The sequence below is a fragment of the Halyomorpha halys genome, unplaced genomic scaffold (genome assembly GCF_000696795.3).
Source record: "Halyomorpha halys isolate HHAL.00 unplaced genomic scaffold, Hhal_1.1 Scaffold172.1, whole genome shotgun sequence".
In the NCBI taxonomy this organism is placed as follows: domain Eukaryota; kingdom Metazoa; phylum Arthropoda; class Insecta; order Hemiptera; family Pentatomidae; genus Halyomorpha; species Halyomorpha halys.
The window spans coordinates 21,323-38,188 of NW_027113242.1; the positions used below are offsets into that span (position 1 = coordinate 21,323).

Consider the following 16,866-nt stretch of genomic DNA (forward strand, 5'->3'; position numbering starts at 1 on the left):
AAAGAAAAATTAAAATATAATTTTATTACAATAAACAAACTAGGTATAAAGGTAAAATAAATTGGACTAATCGGGACAGAACGTGCCATTGTAACATTCGTCCTCAACATAAATATATATATTAATTCTCCTAAATATTAAATACATTTTACTACAATAAGTTCAGAAGGGGAGAGGCCAGGGTCTTCGAGTGGCCTAGATTCATATGTCCCACCCACAAAATATTGTATACTTTTCAACACATTACGCACAAACTTAATCTTGCCTTCAAAATATCTGCACAAGAACTCCAATATAAGAGGTAACAAAAACATTATGCATATATATTAATATATACTAACAAAAACAGCATATTATTAATCAACAATTGTTATAATTTATTTATAAAGAAGTAAACATACAAAAATTTCAATAAAGTCTTAATTGTTCAAACTGTTAATTTTAATTAAAAACGAAATTTTTCATATTCGGTCGATCAGTTTAATAAAACTAATTGCTGATAGTTCTCAAGCTACTTGATCCGACCGACAGTTTGAACAATTTACCATGTTACAAACATTAACAGTAATTAATATTAAATTAATAAAGTAAGTTATCGATACAATCGTTAAAAATTGTTGCTGACAAACAATAAATTATACAGTAGTAACAGGACTTGATATAGATATATAAATAGAAAATAACAATTTTTAGTCGTTGCGCACTAATGTAACAATTACGATTAATATCCTAATGGCCTATTACTACAAGCCAGTCCCCTGTGACCTTAGGCAATACCCCTCCCCCTTTCCAAACAACAACGACAAGACAAAGACTATTTAAACTTAAAAAGGCTGCGGTGTCCCCCCTATCTCTTCACCTTCAGCTTGTGGGGAGATGCAGGTTTCCGCTTCGACGGGGGGCCCCCACGGACTGGCACACATCGCTTCCTGTCAGGCGATAACGTGATGCTGGCTGCTGCTACTAGGCCGCCGGTTTTGATACCGGCAAGGTTCAGGAGTGCATCGGCTCCTTCAGCAGTCTTACGTCTTTCCTCTTCTGGGTCCTCCTTATCATCTTCTTCGTAAATGTGCAGCGAACAGCTGTAAAACATAGGGCATTCTTCATTAAGGACTAATATAAATGTCAAAAGATATGATGTGCGGAGATATTTTTGTATCCATAGGAACAATATAAATGTCAAAAGATATAATTTGTAGCCATAAACAAAATATAAATAATAAAATGTGTATAAATATGTAGAAAGGTAAATATTCTCTTTTTAATTAAAACAATCAAATATTCTAGCTTTGTAATACTAAGTGGGTGAATTATTATTATATATAGTTATCAGATGTTTTAAAAATTAGATTAACCCTTTTAGTGCTAGATGCTGATATATCGGCCTTTGCTGCATTGGTGAAAAATATCAGAATCGGTCAGTCCGCCCAACTGTAGCGCTTTAATATTATTCACATTGCGAGAGAACTCTATCTCAAAATAAATTTATAATACGTTATAAATGGTCTGATATCATTACGAGAGAATTAAAAAAAAAAGTTTTTTGACAACATTGTAAACAAATAATAATACAGACATTAGCACTTAATCTGTCCGGTGCTTACCATGTACCTTGGAGGTATTCATTATTTTTGTCATGCAATATTATTCATTTTGTTACGAAATATATTGGAAATGTATATACTTTGTAATAAATTGTCAATATAAAATTATGATGAAAATATGACTTTTACGTTAAGGGTTACATAAGTAAAACTAGAAAGGTTGGATTTTTTATTTTATAGTTTTGGTATACTTCGTTAATTAAAAAAAACAAAAAACATTTAGTTGAAATAATATAATCAGCCATACTTCAAAGTAATGAATAATTCAATCGTACCAAAATAGTTAATTTGCTTTTTTTTTTTAAAGATAAATAATTAGATTTAATTAAAAAGTATAATTGTTTTAACCTTGGGTACGACAGGTTTATTTGTATTATGTTTTAGTGTTAAGAACTAACTTAGTTTGCATAATCTATTTCCTTATAAATAAAGTATAGTAATAAATGCATTATACTGAACATATGATTTGATATAAAAAGTAGATAAATAATTGCAACTAAATTCTTTTTAAACTCGTGTTACGGATTTTAAAAAATTACTATGGGAATTAAAATGCATTTAGTAAACAAATAAAATTGTTAAATCTTTGGCTTTAAATAACTCGAATAGACAGTACATAAAATACCTCAAATTACATAAGGATAGTATATAATAGACCTCAAAGTACATCAATATAGTACACATAATGACGGTAGTACATTAAGCCAATAATAAAATAAAATAATCTTTATACGTCTCACTTTCTTTTTCAGTGTCCCATATATGACACTTCATATGTAATGTGGGCCCAAGCACATTATAAACCTAATAGATACTTATTACAATAATGAAAATAAACTCAGAAACTCCTTAAAATGTACTTCCACTATAGCAGGAGATAGTAAAATAAATGTGTGTATTTATATAAATATATATATATATTTAATACTAAAAAAAAAAAATTAGAGCCCAAACACTATTTACAAAATATAAAAATACCTACAAATTTGTTAATATAATTATGAGATTTTCATAGCTTACTGTTGTCATATATTACAATTTTTAAACACAAATATACAACTAAACACTATAGTTTTTTAAGACACAAGCTGTTTGCTTTTTTTTTCTTTTTTAATAAATGGTTTTAGCGGTTTAATAAGGCTGTTACAACGTGACAGACTTGAATCATGAAGACTCCTATACTGTCAGCCCGACTGAAGCTTACTTGTAAATGAGATATTAAATACCTTAGGATTTTGTGTAATGTCTCTTTCAATTCATAATTACGAGAAAGCTTGTTTGACCATAAGAAAAGTGAAACGCATGATATAAACAAAGCACTCATAGCCTCCCCCTCCTTCTGATTTCAAAATTTTCTCAGTAATCCATCTGTCCTACTCTAAAATCATCAATCTGAACCTCCATCTTAGGTTTTACTGTTATTCCAAATGAATACTATAATAGGAGACCTTACTTTTGAGATCAAACAAGTATCAAATATTTTTAATATGAAATAAAATATTATAATAAAGCATTATATGGAAATTAATTCGAGCCAGCTTACGTAGAGTTTGAGTCAGAACCATCCATAAATGCTTCATCTGGTTCAACAGCTGATTCCATACTGGAATAGGTGTGGTCATCAGCTTGTCTCCCGGGATACTCCTCTTCCTACGATATACCAGATTATTTAGAATGACTTCCAAAGCTCATAATTATTTATGAAATTAATTAAGTATGTAATTCATCAAATATTATAATCATAATTAAAGGCATTCTAGATAAAAATTATTAATGAAAAAATGATTAACCTTTTATTACATATATTTTGTTATATAAAAAACATATTTTATGGAATAAAGAAACTTATTCATTTTCTATTGTTTAAAAAGGAAGGATACCAGGAAAAAGCCTTGCAATATGAAGGATATTAGATGAATTTTATTAAAATTACACGATTGAGGATTTTTCGGGTCAAAAGAAATTACAATTACATTGTGAAGAAAAGTACAAGTTTAAATAGTAAAAATGACTGCATGGAACAGGAACAGTCGAATGATAGAAAACAAATTTAAAATATTTAGATTTCACTCACTTTTCGTGAAGTGGCCCTATGCCTTCCCAGTTTCACATTTGACTGCCTGTTTCTTCTTTGATAGTCATCTGTTAAAAAATAATGTAATCAAGTGTTTGAACCTAGGTTAACATCTATCATTTATCAATTTAGAAATATTAGTTTAATTCATAATAAAGTTATAAATTAATAAATAATTTTCACATTCCTATGTTTCTGAGGACTGGACACGACTCATTAGTCATCAGGACTAGTGATATTCATCATCTATTATAATGCCAAAGGTAATAAATATTGTGATTCAGTCTGATTTAATGTTTTAAATAAAATCTTATTTGGCTGTGAGGCAGGCTTATATGTGCTCATAGGTCAATCCTTGGTTAAAAAAAAAAATATTGTAGTAATTAATTAAAAAATAAATAAATTATAAACAGAACAAATAAACAATCTGCATATCATATAAACTGGATCTACAGAACACAAAAAAATGATTCTACTCAAAATTTTTACCTAACTCTAATAAAATATAGATGAAATAAATAAATTGGTACTCTATACACCCAATTTGCATTGTTTATATATTTGGCTCATCAGATTTAATAAAAAAACTAATAATTAACCACAAAATTAATAATTTAATAAACAATTTATCTGGCTAATGATTTAACCAAAACTGATGCCAAACAAAGAAATTACTAACTATTAGAATATATAGATTAAAAAAAAAAAAGATATATAATTGTGGCAAAACAAAAATATTAATATGGTTCGTTTTATATGAAGCCGGTTTACTGCATTGACCAGAATATTTTTTTTATATGTTAATATATATTCGAGAGCAACTCTTACCTCTACCTGCCTTTATCTTCAGTGGTTGATTTTGAATAATATAAAAAATTACATAATTTATTTTTAGATGGATATCCTTTACAAATTATCATTTTTATAAAAAACCAACATAGCATTAAGTTGATTATTTTGTCATAGTTATATTTCAACTCTCAACAAACCTCTGGAAATGTGGAACTTGGCCTGTGGTCCGTGCTTGAGAACAAGCATTGCAGCAGCCGCGTCAACATCATCCGGGGCTATATCGTCTTCTTCGCATTCACTACCACTACTTTCACTCCTAAAAAATATGAAATAAATGATATGAGTTAATAAGATGATACACTGAAACTGATAAAAATTATAGCTGAATTTTACTAGTGAATCTCCTACATTTTACATAAAATTGAATAAAATTTTCGAGAATAGAATTTGAAGAGACAATTGAAACTTAAACATTTGGACTTTGGGACATACACAGAGAGAGAAATACTTTATTTATCTATGCTGCCTAAATACATCAGCTTGCTATCTCACACAGCATACTTATCAATCCGTAATCGGACATATATAAATTACACATGCATGGTATAATCAGATATAAAGAGATATAATAAAAAAATTGAGATGAAACAAAATGAGTAGAATAAAAACATGTTAGTCCATGCAACATACTAATAGTTACATCCATAAATGAATTTATTACTGATCAGATTTTTAATATAGGGTAAAAATACATTACTTATCTGAAAAATGTATCTTCATTTTAAAAAAAAGAAATGAATTTGACAAAAATGTTTTAGGAAAGACAAAGTTGGTTTACTACCTGGGCCCTCTTTCATAATAAAATACAAACTAATACTATTAGCCTTGTTGATTTAACCTAATACAATTACACTGACTTGAACAATAGTAACTTGTACTTTAGTACTTTTTAACTCCTGTAATATCACTAATAGTCCTCCCTATTATGAAAAACAATAAGTATTAGTGTAATTGCCACGTTGCTTCGATACTTGTATTTTGAACTAATAAAATTAGCTTTCATTATGAAACAGGGCCCAGATTTCCAATACTGTATTTGGGAAGCGAGAAGTAGGCAAAAATGTGAAATTCCACACCTTTCAAGTTCGTGTACTTGCCTGTATTCCTATATGGAGCTGAAAGCAGGACATTAATGGAGAGACAGCTGCAGAAATGAGGTTTCTCAGAAGGATTGTAGGAAACTAAGAACTAGGAATCCTCAAGATGAAGGAAGTCCTAGAGGACTTAACTTGCACAATGAAGAAGTTTTTCGATTTTATCGAAAAAGTTGCTGTCACACCCTAGGCCTGTACCTGCCTTAAATATAATGCAATTTCACCATCGCACTACTTTTTGTTTTTGAGCTAGACCTACCAAACAGACCATTTTGCGAGACTTAGTAATTTGAACTCAGAGGGTCCTCAAAACGTGTATTTCTATCAAAAACTCAAATTCGAAATTTTGCACGATCACAATACTTTTTGTTACCATAGAGGTCAGTAAAAGTAAAAAACATAAAAATCCTATTCCAAATTATAATCTATTTGGAGGGAGCTCTTCAAACTAAGTTTTTTCTCTCTTTAATTAAAGTTTGTTTATTTTAATTATAGATTGAAGGTAATAAAATAAAGGGATCAAAAAAGAAAGGAGCAGTTTATTTATATTAAAATGAAGAAATGATTGATACTGTAGGGAAAAGATGTAGATACAGATAATGATAAATCTGATGCCTAAGGAAACTAATAATCAACTTAGAGTGTAAGATGAATAAGACCAATTTTGGTGTTAAAATAAATCATTTCATTTAAATTTGGATAAGCTATTGTATTTTTCCAATTTACTTCTATAAAATCCATTTTGAATTATCCTTTACCTGCGAGTGAAGTGTGGTGCTGAGTTGTTGCGGTCCAGGTTTGTGTAGGGATGGTATGGCGCTTTCATTAGAGCCTGTACCAGGTTCGGCCGGAAGACAGGGTCGACCATCCAAAGTGAGCCTTTACCAAGATTCTGAAACAGGTTTTGTTGCATATTAAAAACTTGCGTTGGTTCAATTTATTTTTTATTCATCACTTTCTGAAACGTGTTGAAGTTTTAAAAACTAATATGAAGACTGTTTTTGATCAGATTCGAATCAAAGTCTTGGGTAAATCAAATTTTCTCTTGACACATTGTCTGGGTTCGATATGTGGAATAAAAATCTACCCGGGTTCACTCAAACCACTTAAAAAATAAATAAATAAAGGATAATCAAATCAAATAGGCCATAATGACCGAGGTGCCTTGTTCTTGACCTTATAGCCCTGAGAAACCGTCTGGTCAGGAATTTTTATCTGATTCCATCTCTTGAATAATGTCTATTATTCATTTTTTTTTTTTGTTGAGTAGTTCCTAATCCATTTTTATAAAATGTACACACTATAACTCGCTCATAAGGAACACGGTTATATATAACAAAAAAAAACAACTCAGATATAGGAGACAGCACTCAAGAGGAAAGGTTGGTCGCCCTAGTACACAATGTTTCCTTTTGATACCCTTCTGTAATTTCGGTAATGCTGAGTACTCCTTGTCATAAATATAAAATATGAAGTATATACTTTCATAACAATTTAAATATAATTATTTACAATATAATAAATAGATATAGGATTATTGAGTTATAATTATATTATAAAGCATGAATAACAATGCAATGTTATAAAAGTTCATCAGCTCAAGGGATTTTATGGCTTTCAAGTACCACACTGCGTCTTTGGACGTTACATAATTGTTAGATCAATACAAATTGATTTTAAATTAATTCTTATTTAAGATCGATGATGCTGTCAATGTAAAGAAATTACTTTCAAAACAAAGAAAATGTTTTAGTAATTTAAAATAATAAAATAAGTTTCAGCCTATTATCAATATATTCCAATCATGTGAAATATAAAATTATAAAATGGTTAATAATGTTGAATTTTCAGTAAAGATTATTAGATGATAAATTAATTATTTTTAGATGGAAGCAACTTAAAAATAGGCATAATGTCCCAAAGGTTGTTGATTGGAAAGAATAATAGATTTAATCTATTAGTCATTTCCTGAACTAAGAAAAAAAGAAAAGACACCCTTTAGATGATAGATTTTTAAATAACTATTATAAGGAAGAAGAAAACAAGTGCAATAAATTAAATTGGTCATGTTTAATATCTCAACATTGGAGAAGGGGAGGGGGGGTAGAGAGGGAGGATGAGGGTTTATTCAGATATTAGAAAGTAGATTCAAATCAAATGTTGAATGCAGAAAAGACCAAATACATGGTCACAGAGGAAATCCCCAGGCCCGGTGAAGAAATTAGGATCGGAGAATATACTTTTGGAAAAGTTCCCGAGTTTGTGTAACTGGGATTGCTCATAACCCAAGACAATATTGTGGACTCTGAAATTAAACAAAGAGTCCTGTGTGCCAACCGCTGTTATTATAGCCTCAGTCCCTATTTTAGGAGCTGTGTCTTGTCTAAGGACACCAAGATTTATTTGTATAAAACAATTATTCGGCCAATTCTTCTGTATGGCTCGGAAACGTGGACTATCTCCAAGGCTGGTGAGCACAAGTTAATGGTATTGGAGAGGAAGATTCTCTGTAAAATATTTGGAGCTGTCAAGGTTGACCAGATAGGAGACGTCGAACAAACCAGGAGCTCAAAGTTTTATATAGGAATCCAGACGTTGTCCAGTTCGTGAGGCTCAGTAGATTGAGGTGGGCAGGGCATGTTGCTCGGATGACTGAGAGTGATGTGCCAAGGAAAATAGTGACTGAGGTACTACATAAAGCAAAACGCAGAGGAAGACCACGCCATTGATGGAGTGATGGTGTGATTGGTGATGCCAGGACCATGATGGGTGTGGGGAACTGGATGGCGGCCGCACAAGATCGTAAAGATTGGTGGAAGCTAATGCAGGAGGCCAGGACTCGGCATCGAGTTGTGGAGCTGAATTAATAATAATAATAAGATTCAAATCAGTCCTCTCAAGTACCTTATTATCAAGTTAAACTATAACTAAAATAACAATTACTAGCTCAAGGTATTATAACTAATAATATTTAGATAATGCTAAAGTAAAAAGGATTGCATATACGAAACCTTGATTTAATGATGGAGTATATTTTAAACCTGATTGGAGTATTTATTTTAGCCACTAATAATAGTAAGCTTTATTGGTCTTTTAAAGCACTAAAAAACAGAAAATCTTGTTTAGACTACAGATCCAGCAGTTTAGACTAGCAATCCGATTTGGGACAATCCAACATGAGGGAGCTAAGCTCTTCGGATATTTAAATAGCAATCCTAAAATCTGAGCCCTGTCACCCTTCACACTCATTCATCGCTACACTAAAACCTCTTTTCTCTGCAGATAAGATTATTCCAAAAAGATAAGAGAGTCAACCTCAATATTCTTTTCTTTGAATAAACAAAAACATATAGATAACTTTTTTTCTTTACTGTTGCAGATGTATATTTTTGTGAGTCTTGAGGGTCAGTCGATAATGCAACTATATATTTAAGTGAAGTTTCACAACTTTATTTTTTGGATAGTCATGCCCTACAGTGAAAAAGAACAGTTTTTTAGAACAAATACTTTCTTCAGCAAATTATTATAAAGCTACTTGAACATAGTATAATTTAAGATCAATAACTATTACAATTAAAATATTACTTACAATCGTCTCTTATTTTGGTACTTCAGAACATAAATATAGTTGTACCCCTATAATAAATAACCCCAACAACCCTAACAAACAGCTCTGACTATACATTTTAGATAAACATGATGTAAATTCAAATTTGATGCACCTAAAATCATACATTTGGAAAAAAACAACTTTAAGCAAAATATAAAAGAAATGATTACTATTGAAAAATAAAATAATTAGGCTATCAATAAAAAATCGGATGTACAAAATTTAAATTCATGTTACTCTAACCTAATAAATAAATAAGACACAATTAAAAACACTAAATATAAACAGACAACATACAAAACAGAAATAACAGATGGACTACCTGCTAGAAAGAACGGTTACGTGTTGAAAAAACCAAAACAAACTCTCTACCAACATTTTAAAACCTATTCAGTTGTCACAAACCTTGAGTTAGTTGGATCACAACAATATAGAACACACTGTAATAGACAGTTGTAAGTAATGTTTTTATTGTAATAGTTATTAATAATAAATTATACTAATTATTATGTTCATGTAGTTTTATAATAACTAGTTGAAGAAAGTATTTGTTTTAAAAAACTCTTTTTTTTTTTCGTTGTATGGCATGACTATGCAAACAATAAAGTTGTCGAAATTCACCTTAATATATAATTGTATTGTTGACTAATCCTCAAGACCCACAAAAATATAAAAACATATATTAATTAAAAAAATATAAAAACATATATTGAGAGGTTTGTCAAGGGGTGTGGTCGGCAAAGAACAACATAAATAAACCAAACAATATTTATTTATTTTATGCTGACGTTTCGACCTGAGTTTCAGGTCTTCATTAGGGTTATAGAACAAAAGAGATAACACCAACATTTAGAGAAACAAAATTGAAAAAGAATACTATACAAATTTTCAATTTTATGTTTCTCTAAATGATGGTGTTATCTCTTATGTTCTATAGGCCTGATGAAGACCTGAAACTCAAGTCGAAATGTCAGCATAAAATAAATAAATATTGTTTTGTTTATTTATGTTGTTCTTTGCTGACCGCACTCTCCAAAAAACCTCTCCAAACAGTAATCTACGGTCAACTATCTACACTTCATTAAAAACATATATTAATTAAAAAAATATAAATCAATATTTCCCTTTGATCTAGACATATTAACACATTTCTCATAATCGTAACAATTGAAATACGATAACATTGAAACATTCAAAACAAACTTAATTTAACCTCTCTCGTGGCAGTGAATACATTTTACAATAAAGTTTGAACCTATCATAACCAACATATAACGGATATTAATTTTGGTGAATTGCAGATGGATGCGGACATTTAGAATATATAACGGATATTAATTTTGGTGAATTGCAGATGGATGCGGACATTTAGAATAATTTCCAAAAAAAAAATTAAGTGAAATTGACAAGATTATGGAATATTTTGAAGATGGCAAACTAATATTCATTTACATAAAAACATAAAAATTTGTTTTAAATGCTTTCCACAATTATGTACCTATTACTGTGAACATGTTCCTATATAATGTCTACATATAGCGTTAAAACGGTGAAACTTGTTTGAAAACTATCAACAAACATCAAATTATTCGAAGCATATCTCCTATAATGTTAAACGATAAAATGATACCAAACAATTTGAAAATCTTTCATTAAAAACTAAACTGGATGTGAAATAAATGAAAAAAAAAAAAGTAGGATCATCATTTCAAATGTCTTCTTCTGATCTACAACTACAAACAAGGCAATAATGATTCAAGAATTCTCTTAAACATTTTTTTAAGCTTAGATGAAAAATAATTTCAATCGATAAGGTTTATCTCCTTGCTATGAATAATAGATTTTTTGGGGAAATATTATTGTATAACTGTTTAGCAGACTTAAAACTTTCCTCTAGTTAGAAGAGAAAAATTATTTACATTCATTTAAAATTATGGTTCCTAAAGGAAGCAGAAGCTTGTATATAAATTTCTCTGTCATAACTGATGATGAGGTAATCATTTGTCCTGGTATAATTGTTGAAACTGCAGAATAGAAATTTGACAGAAATAACAATAAGCAGTGGTATTTAATTATTTTGGGATTTTCAATGCTATGGAAACAGATTCCAAGAGATTCTTTTTGTACCAGACTGGCATCATATCCGTAAGCAACTAATACCTTTATCGATGTTATCTAAAACAGAATCATGACTGAGATAAATATAATTTCTGAGGAATGGAATGGTTAAGATCTCTCAAATCAAACATCTGAAGAACCTCAGAGCATTTTATGTCCCAAATTTACTCTTAATAATAGTCTCACATCATCAGCTGATGCGAGAGGAAAAATGAGTTAGTTAGGCCAAAAAAGTTGACTTTAGGCCAAATACATATGAAAGCTGCAAATTTATTTTGGACCACTTGATATGGATTGACCCAAATTGTATTATATTTAAAATTCAAATTAGTATAGTAGAATTTGATTAGTACCATTTGGTATATTTTAAAGTCCTTTTAGTACCATAAAAATTTGAAGTTTAGTGCTCTAGGAACTATAAAAGATTTTGATGATTTTCGTGCTACAAAACTGGCATTATATACCAGGGCTTTGCAAAAAATTTGTATGCAATGGAAGAAAAAAGAGTTCATTTTTGGTTACAGGAACTCAAAAAACATTAAATTATCCAACATTATCAAATTAAATTTAAAATTGTGGTAATAAATAGAGTAAATAATGTTAACTAAATATAGAAAGATTGGCAACCCCTGTCATTTTTTTTTTCCTTTGGCAGAAAGCACTGTGACCAATAAGACCTATTGTGTACCATCCACATTACAACATTGTAGTGTCACAAACATTATAACAAGCTTATTAAAGCTTAAGATATGTAGATTCTATGAATCTAAGTATACTTGAGGTATTGATCAGTCCATAACAAACAGTGTTAACCTGAAATCGGTCACAGCAACACATAATGCGGTATGCTATTTCATCCTCAGCATAACAGAATCTGTAGAAAGGTGATCCCGTAAGCTTGAGATTAAATATATGTTTATTAAGTCTACAATGACCTGTGTAGATCTTGTGATTTTCCTCAGAGAAGACCTGTCCAGTGAAGCTATATATTACTTCGGCCCCGACAGGGTAAGTCTAGAAATAGCTTAGAACGCAGCTGTATTTTATTTAGTCAGTAACGCATGGATTTTAAACCATAAGCCGCCTTTGTGGCCATAACCCCTGTCATAGAACTGATTGTACAGATTAGGCGCATCGCTGCTTTCCTTTGATTGTGGCACACCTGACAAAACACAAAGATTTTATTTTATTATTAAATAGATGTATTCAATATAGCAAAGATAATACTTTTTTTAATTTTTATTATTACCCCAGCCTGGTCATTTCTGACATATAAAGAGGGTTATCTACAAATAACCAAACAATTCTACCCAGAGCAGGGAAGCAGAGGGTCAAGTTTTCATTCGTTGACACCGTCACAAGATAACAGTCAACAACCTAGGCTGGATTCAGCAGCACTGCTGCAGTTACGAGGTTGCTAAGGTGAAAACTTAACCCTCTCAGCTGCAAACGACCTTTATATTAGATACTAACATAGGCTAGTATTACTTTCCCTACTCGAGTCATCCTATAGACAGGCTGTCTAAAAGTAGCATCAAATAACAAAATTAATAAAATATGTCAGACGTGGCACTATCAAAGCTAAGCAATTGTTGATTATCATTAAACTAAGAGGTGCAGGTTTTCAAACGGAAAAACCTTAGTGCATATGGGTCCACCAGTTTGATAATTGTCAATATTAGTGTTGGAACAAACCTCATAACTAATGAAAAAGTAACCTCATAGTAGGTTATTTACACCATCAATATTAACAAGGTAAAAAAATAAAAATAAAATGTAAAAAAATTAACAAAACAGAAAAAGTAGAATTTACTAAAACACTGAAATTCAAATGTCTTTTGAACACTAAAATCTTAGTGAATTTAGTAAAAAATTACAAATTATTAATAAAATTAAATAACTAAATTGAATTTGATGAAATACAAAAAAAGTTTTAAAAAACTAATTGCTTACTCTGTCATTCATTTTCAGATTTTACTTTTAAATATAATACCTGAAAGATGAACTTATGAATATTATCATGACTGAGGTTAGGTTAGTTTTAAACCAAAAATGTTTTTTTTTTGTTTCAAATTCGACAATAATGAAGCTATTTCTTTCCAAAATGAGGCGAATAAAAAATATCCATAGATAAAAAAAAAAAAACAGTTTTATAATAATTTATTAAATTTTATTATTAAAAATATGACTTATAAAACAAAATTAAATATTAATTTAGAATAAAATCATGTGTTTAAAAATTTCTAACAAAATGCTATGTGAAAATAGTATCAAATGATATTTTAAAATAATAAATACCTTCATACATATAGACTCTCATGTTCTTTTTATTATTGTTATTTTATAACCACTGCTTCCTAGATGGAAAAGAAACAGAGAGGTTTGTTCTCTATCTGACCTTTGCCTAACATAACCTGACTCAATAGAGCCAAATCTAATGACTACAATACAAAGAGATAGCTTTGTCTCATGGATAATGTCATAAGCCTGTCTCAAGATAACATTCAGCTTTCATTGAATTATATAAAATAAGATAATCAAATTTGTTCAAAACATAAACATAAATTTCCCAAGACTGTTGTTTCAGTGTGAAATGTAATAAGCCAAATAGATAAACATACATAAAATATTCTTCAGAATGAATAACTCCAAAATAGAAGTTATGATTTATAATTTTTCTGTCTAAATATGAAAAAAAAGAAAGTAAATAGTATCTATTCAAATTTATAATGTGCCATCAAAATTGAAATTGGCGATAGTCTTGGTATTATTTGACAGTTTTGAAAAACTAAGTATGTTATATAGAACCATGTTTAACACTTTGATTGTGGTTGATAACACATTATTGAGAAGCTGTGGTGGTTTGGAAGCACATTTGATAAACTATCTTCAAGGGAGGTCACTTTTCTAGCTTGTGCTCGGAGTGGTAGAAAAATTTCTACATTCTTGTACACTCCTACATTCAGTAAGACCTGAAATTAATTTATGGACTCTGATGAAATAAATTAAAATCTTTACCGCTACAACCCGTGAAGGGTTAGGGGCACAGTACTTATAAGGAAGTACTGATACTTTATCAATGGTTGTACAAGGAGGTGATTTAGTCAGAATCACACTTGACCGCAAAATGTTTACACATTTAAGGGTACCCACTTTATGAGGCTCAGTGAACCCCAGATGGATCTCTGAAATCCACACGGCTACAGTAAAACAGAAAATAGTTATCTGCCACAGCCAAATTCGAACTCAGGTCTTTGGAGTTAGGAGCACAATGGCTTACCAATGAGCTACCCACTCCCACTAAGTAATTACAATATAATTTTAAAATACTCTTTTCATTATTAATTGCTTTCTATATTTATTACCATAAATGCAACTAATAAGTTGTTGAAAATTGTAGATGTATGAGTAGTATAATGAATACTATGAGATTTAACCTCGTTAAAAGGATTAATATTAGAGGTATTAAAAATTGTGAATCACAGTACATTAGTTAGTTATAAAAATAGTATATAAACTTTAGCAATACAATTCATTGCCTCAACAACTAATGCATACTATTTGTTTGCAAGCCATTATTACTAGAAGGTAAGTAAAGCAAACATAACTTATAGCATTAGGTCTCAAAATAGACGAAACAGACAGGACATGACCAGACAGAAGAGGGAGGAGCGTCGACAAAAGATTTGTAAAGATTCATCTTGAGACCCGACCACTCGATTTACTGAGAGGAATATGCAAACAATGCGTTATAAAGAGGTGAGGGTCAGCTAGACAGTGTTAAATCGAGATTAATAAATTCTTAAATAATAGTAAAATAACCAGCTAAAAACTTTTTCATTAAAAAGTATTATAGATGTATTTTGGGCCGTGAAACTAACTCATTTATTTAACGAAGGATTGAAGAGATTAATAATAAATTTAGATGAAAGAAGATAATTAAAGAATGTAATGTTTTTAAAAACAATACTAATGACAGGAAATAAAAGAGAAAACAAAATACCACCGTACCAAATATGAAATTTTCCCAAAAAATAAAATAATGTCTCAGCGTCTCTGAAACCTGACAAAAGATAATATTTGCCACTCACAGGTGCTTTGTCCACCTTGCGGAAGCACTTGTTGAGCGATAGGTTGTGCCTGACGCTGTTTTTCCAACCGGTAGGTGCATTACGGTAGTAGGGAAAGTGATCCAAGATCCATGTGTAGATCTCCTTGACCGGCAGTGCTTTTCCTTTAGAGTCTTCGATCGACATGAAGATGAGGCACGAGAATGAATAAGGAGGCTTGGAAGTAACATGGATCTGAAACAAAATAAAGCTATGATGAGTATTATTGGTTCTCTTACTATCAATATCTGCAATCAATTATTAGGTTTAATGAATATGTTTATAGACAGGATAAAACATATTATCTAAGTTGAATTGATGACAAAATTGATCATCTAAAAACTGTTTATACGGTACTACTTCTCAATCTTTTAAATTTAAAAGTTTATATAGAAAACTATAGATCTTTTTTAAAATGCTATTTTGTGAAATAACAGCTAACTACAGATTCTTAAGTGGATTAGACACAATTATGAATTTAAAAACAAACCCTATCATTCAAATTTACATGAATTAAGTTAAAATAAAAAACATTTTACAGGTATATAAAATTTTTGAATACTGCATGGATGGATTTGTACCATTCATAAAAATATGACCATGTTATTGATAAAATCAGTATATACAAATATAAAAATAACTGCGTGTCCCCGTATATTTCACTGTGCAGCTACAACAAACCAGTTCAGGCATAGATCCATATTTGCATGTGATAGTAGCCTTCAATCTCTTATGGTGGTTGCATGTCAATATCTATCATGGTGTGGGAGATATAGTGGTTGATCCAAGAGCTTTCTATATTTTGAAACTAATTAATACAATTTCATATGCGTGGAAACAGATTCACGACACTAATTTTAATAGATTAAATTTAGAAAACATTTATCAAAGGAAATGGAGCAAATTTAATTTTCAAAATCATATTTTTTTCTCCTTTTTTTAGTGAATGATCCTTTTTTTTTTTTCGTTTTCCCCCCAAATTTCAGATGTAAATCAAATAACCTAAATTTATTGCATATGAAATTACTTGGCACAGCTTGTTCATGAATAAGACTTCTATTACACTAACTTTATTATAGAACGATATAATAAAATTCTGGCGTGGTACGTGCACTACACATATTTCGCTTAGTACCCTACTTCGAGATGAAATCATCGCTCATTTCAAATTTGACTTCTTCATTATTTAAAATGGTAATAAAAAAACTTTCCATATTTATATTTATTGATATGGTAAAAAAAATTACCAGTCCTACATTTTCATGTTTCCAGAGTTGTTATGAAAACAGTTAAAAAGTTACTATTGTCCTCATAGCAACCATGGAAACACAAAAGCATTTATTTTCTCCTATAGTTAATAATATTTTTTTTTTTATTATTATTTATAATAATAAAAGATAATTAA

General features: G+C 30.1%; 1 protein-coding gene across 3 annotated transcripts in view; it reads right to left on the bottom strand.

Annotated features, from left to right (window-relative positions):
• Nucleotides 1–6: 6 nt before the first annotated feature.
• Nucleotides 7–16,866, bottom strand: part of LOC106679008 (forkhead box protein N3) — a 339,867-nt gene continuing 323,007 nt past the window's right edge. For all 3 annotated transcript variants that reach the window (XM_067050827.1, XM_067050826.1, XM_067050825.1), the window contains 6 exons: nucleotides 15,444–15,656; nucleotides 6,383–6,516; nucleotides 4,668–4,786; nucleotides 3,679–3,746; nucleotides 3,148–3,254; nucleotides 7–1,082 (listed from right to left, as the gene is read on the bottom strand). In XM_067050827.1, the coding sequence (XP_066906928.1) occupies nucleotides 848–1,082; nucleotides 3,148–3,254; nucleotides 3,679–3,746; nucleotides 4,668–4,786; nucleotides 6,383–6,516; nucleotides 15,444–15,656 (876 nt within the window). In that variant the 3' untranslated portion in view covers nucleotides 7–847. The remainder of the gene's footprint in view (nucleotides 1,083–3,147; nucleotides 3,255–3,678; nucleotides 3,747–4,667; nucleotides 4,787–6,382; nucleotides 6,517–15,443; nucleotides 15,657–16,866) is intronic.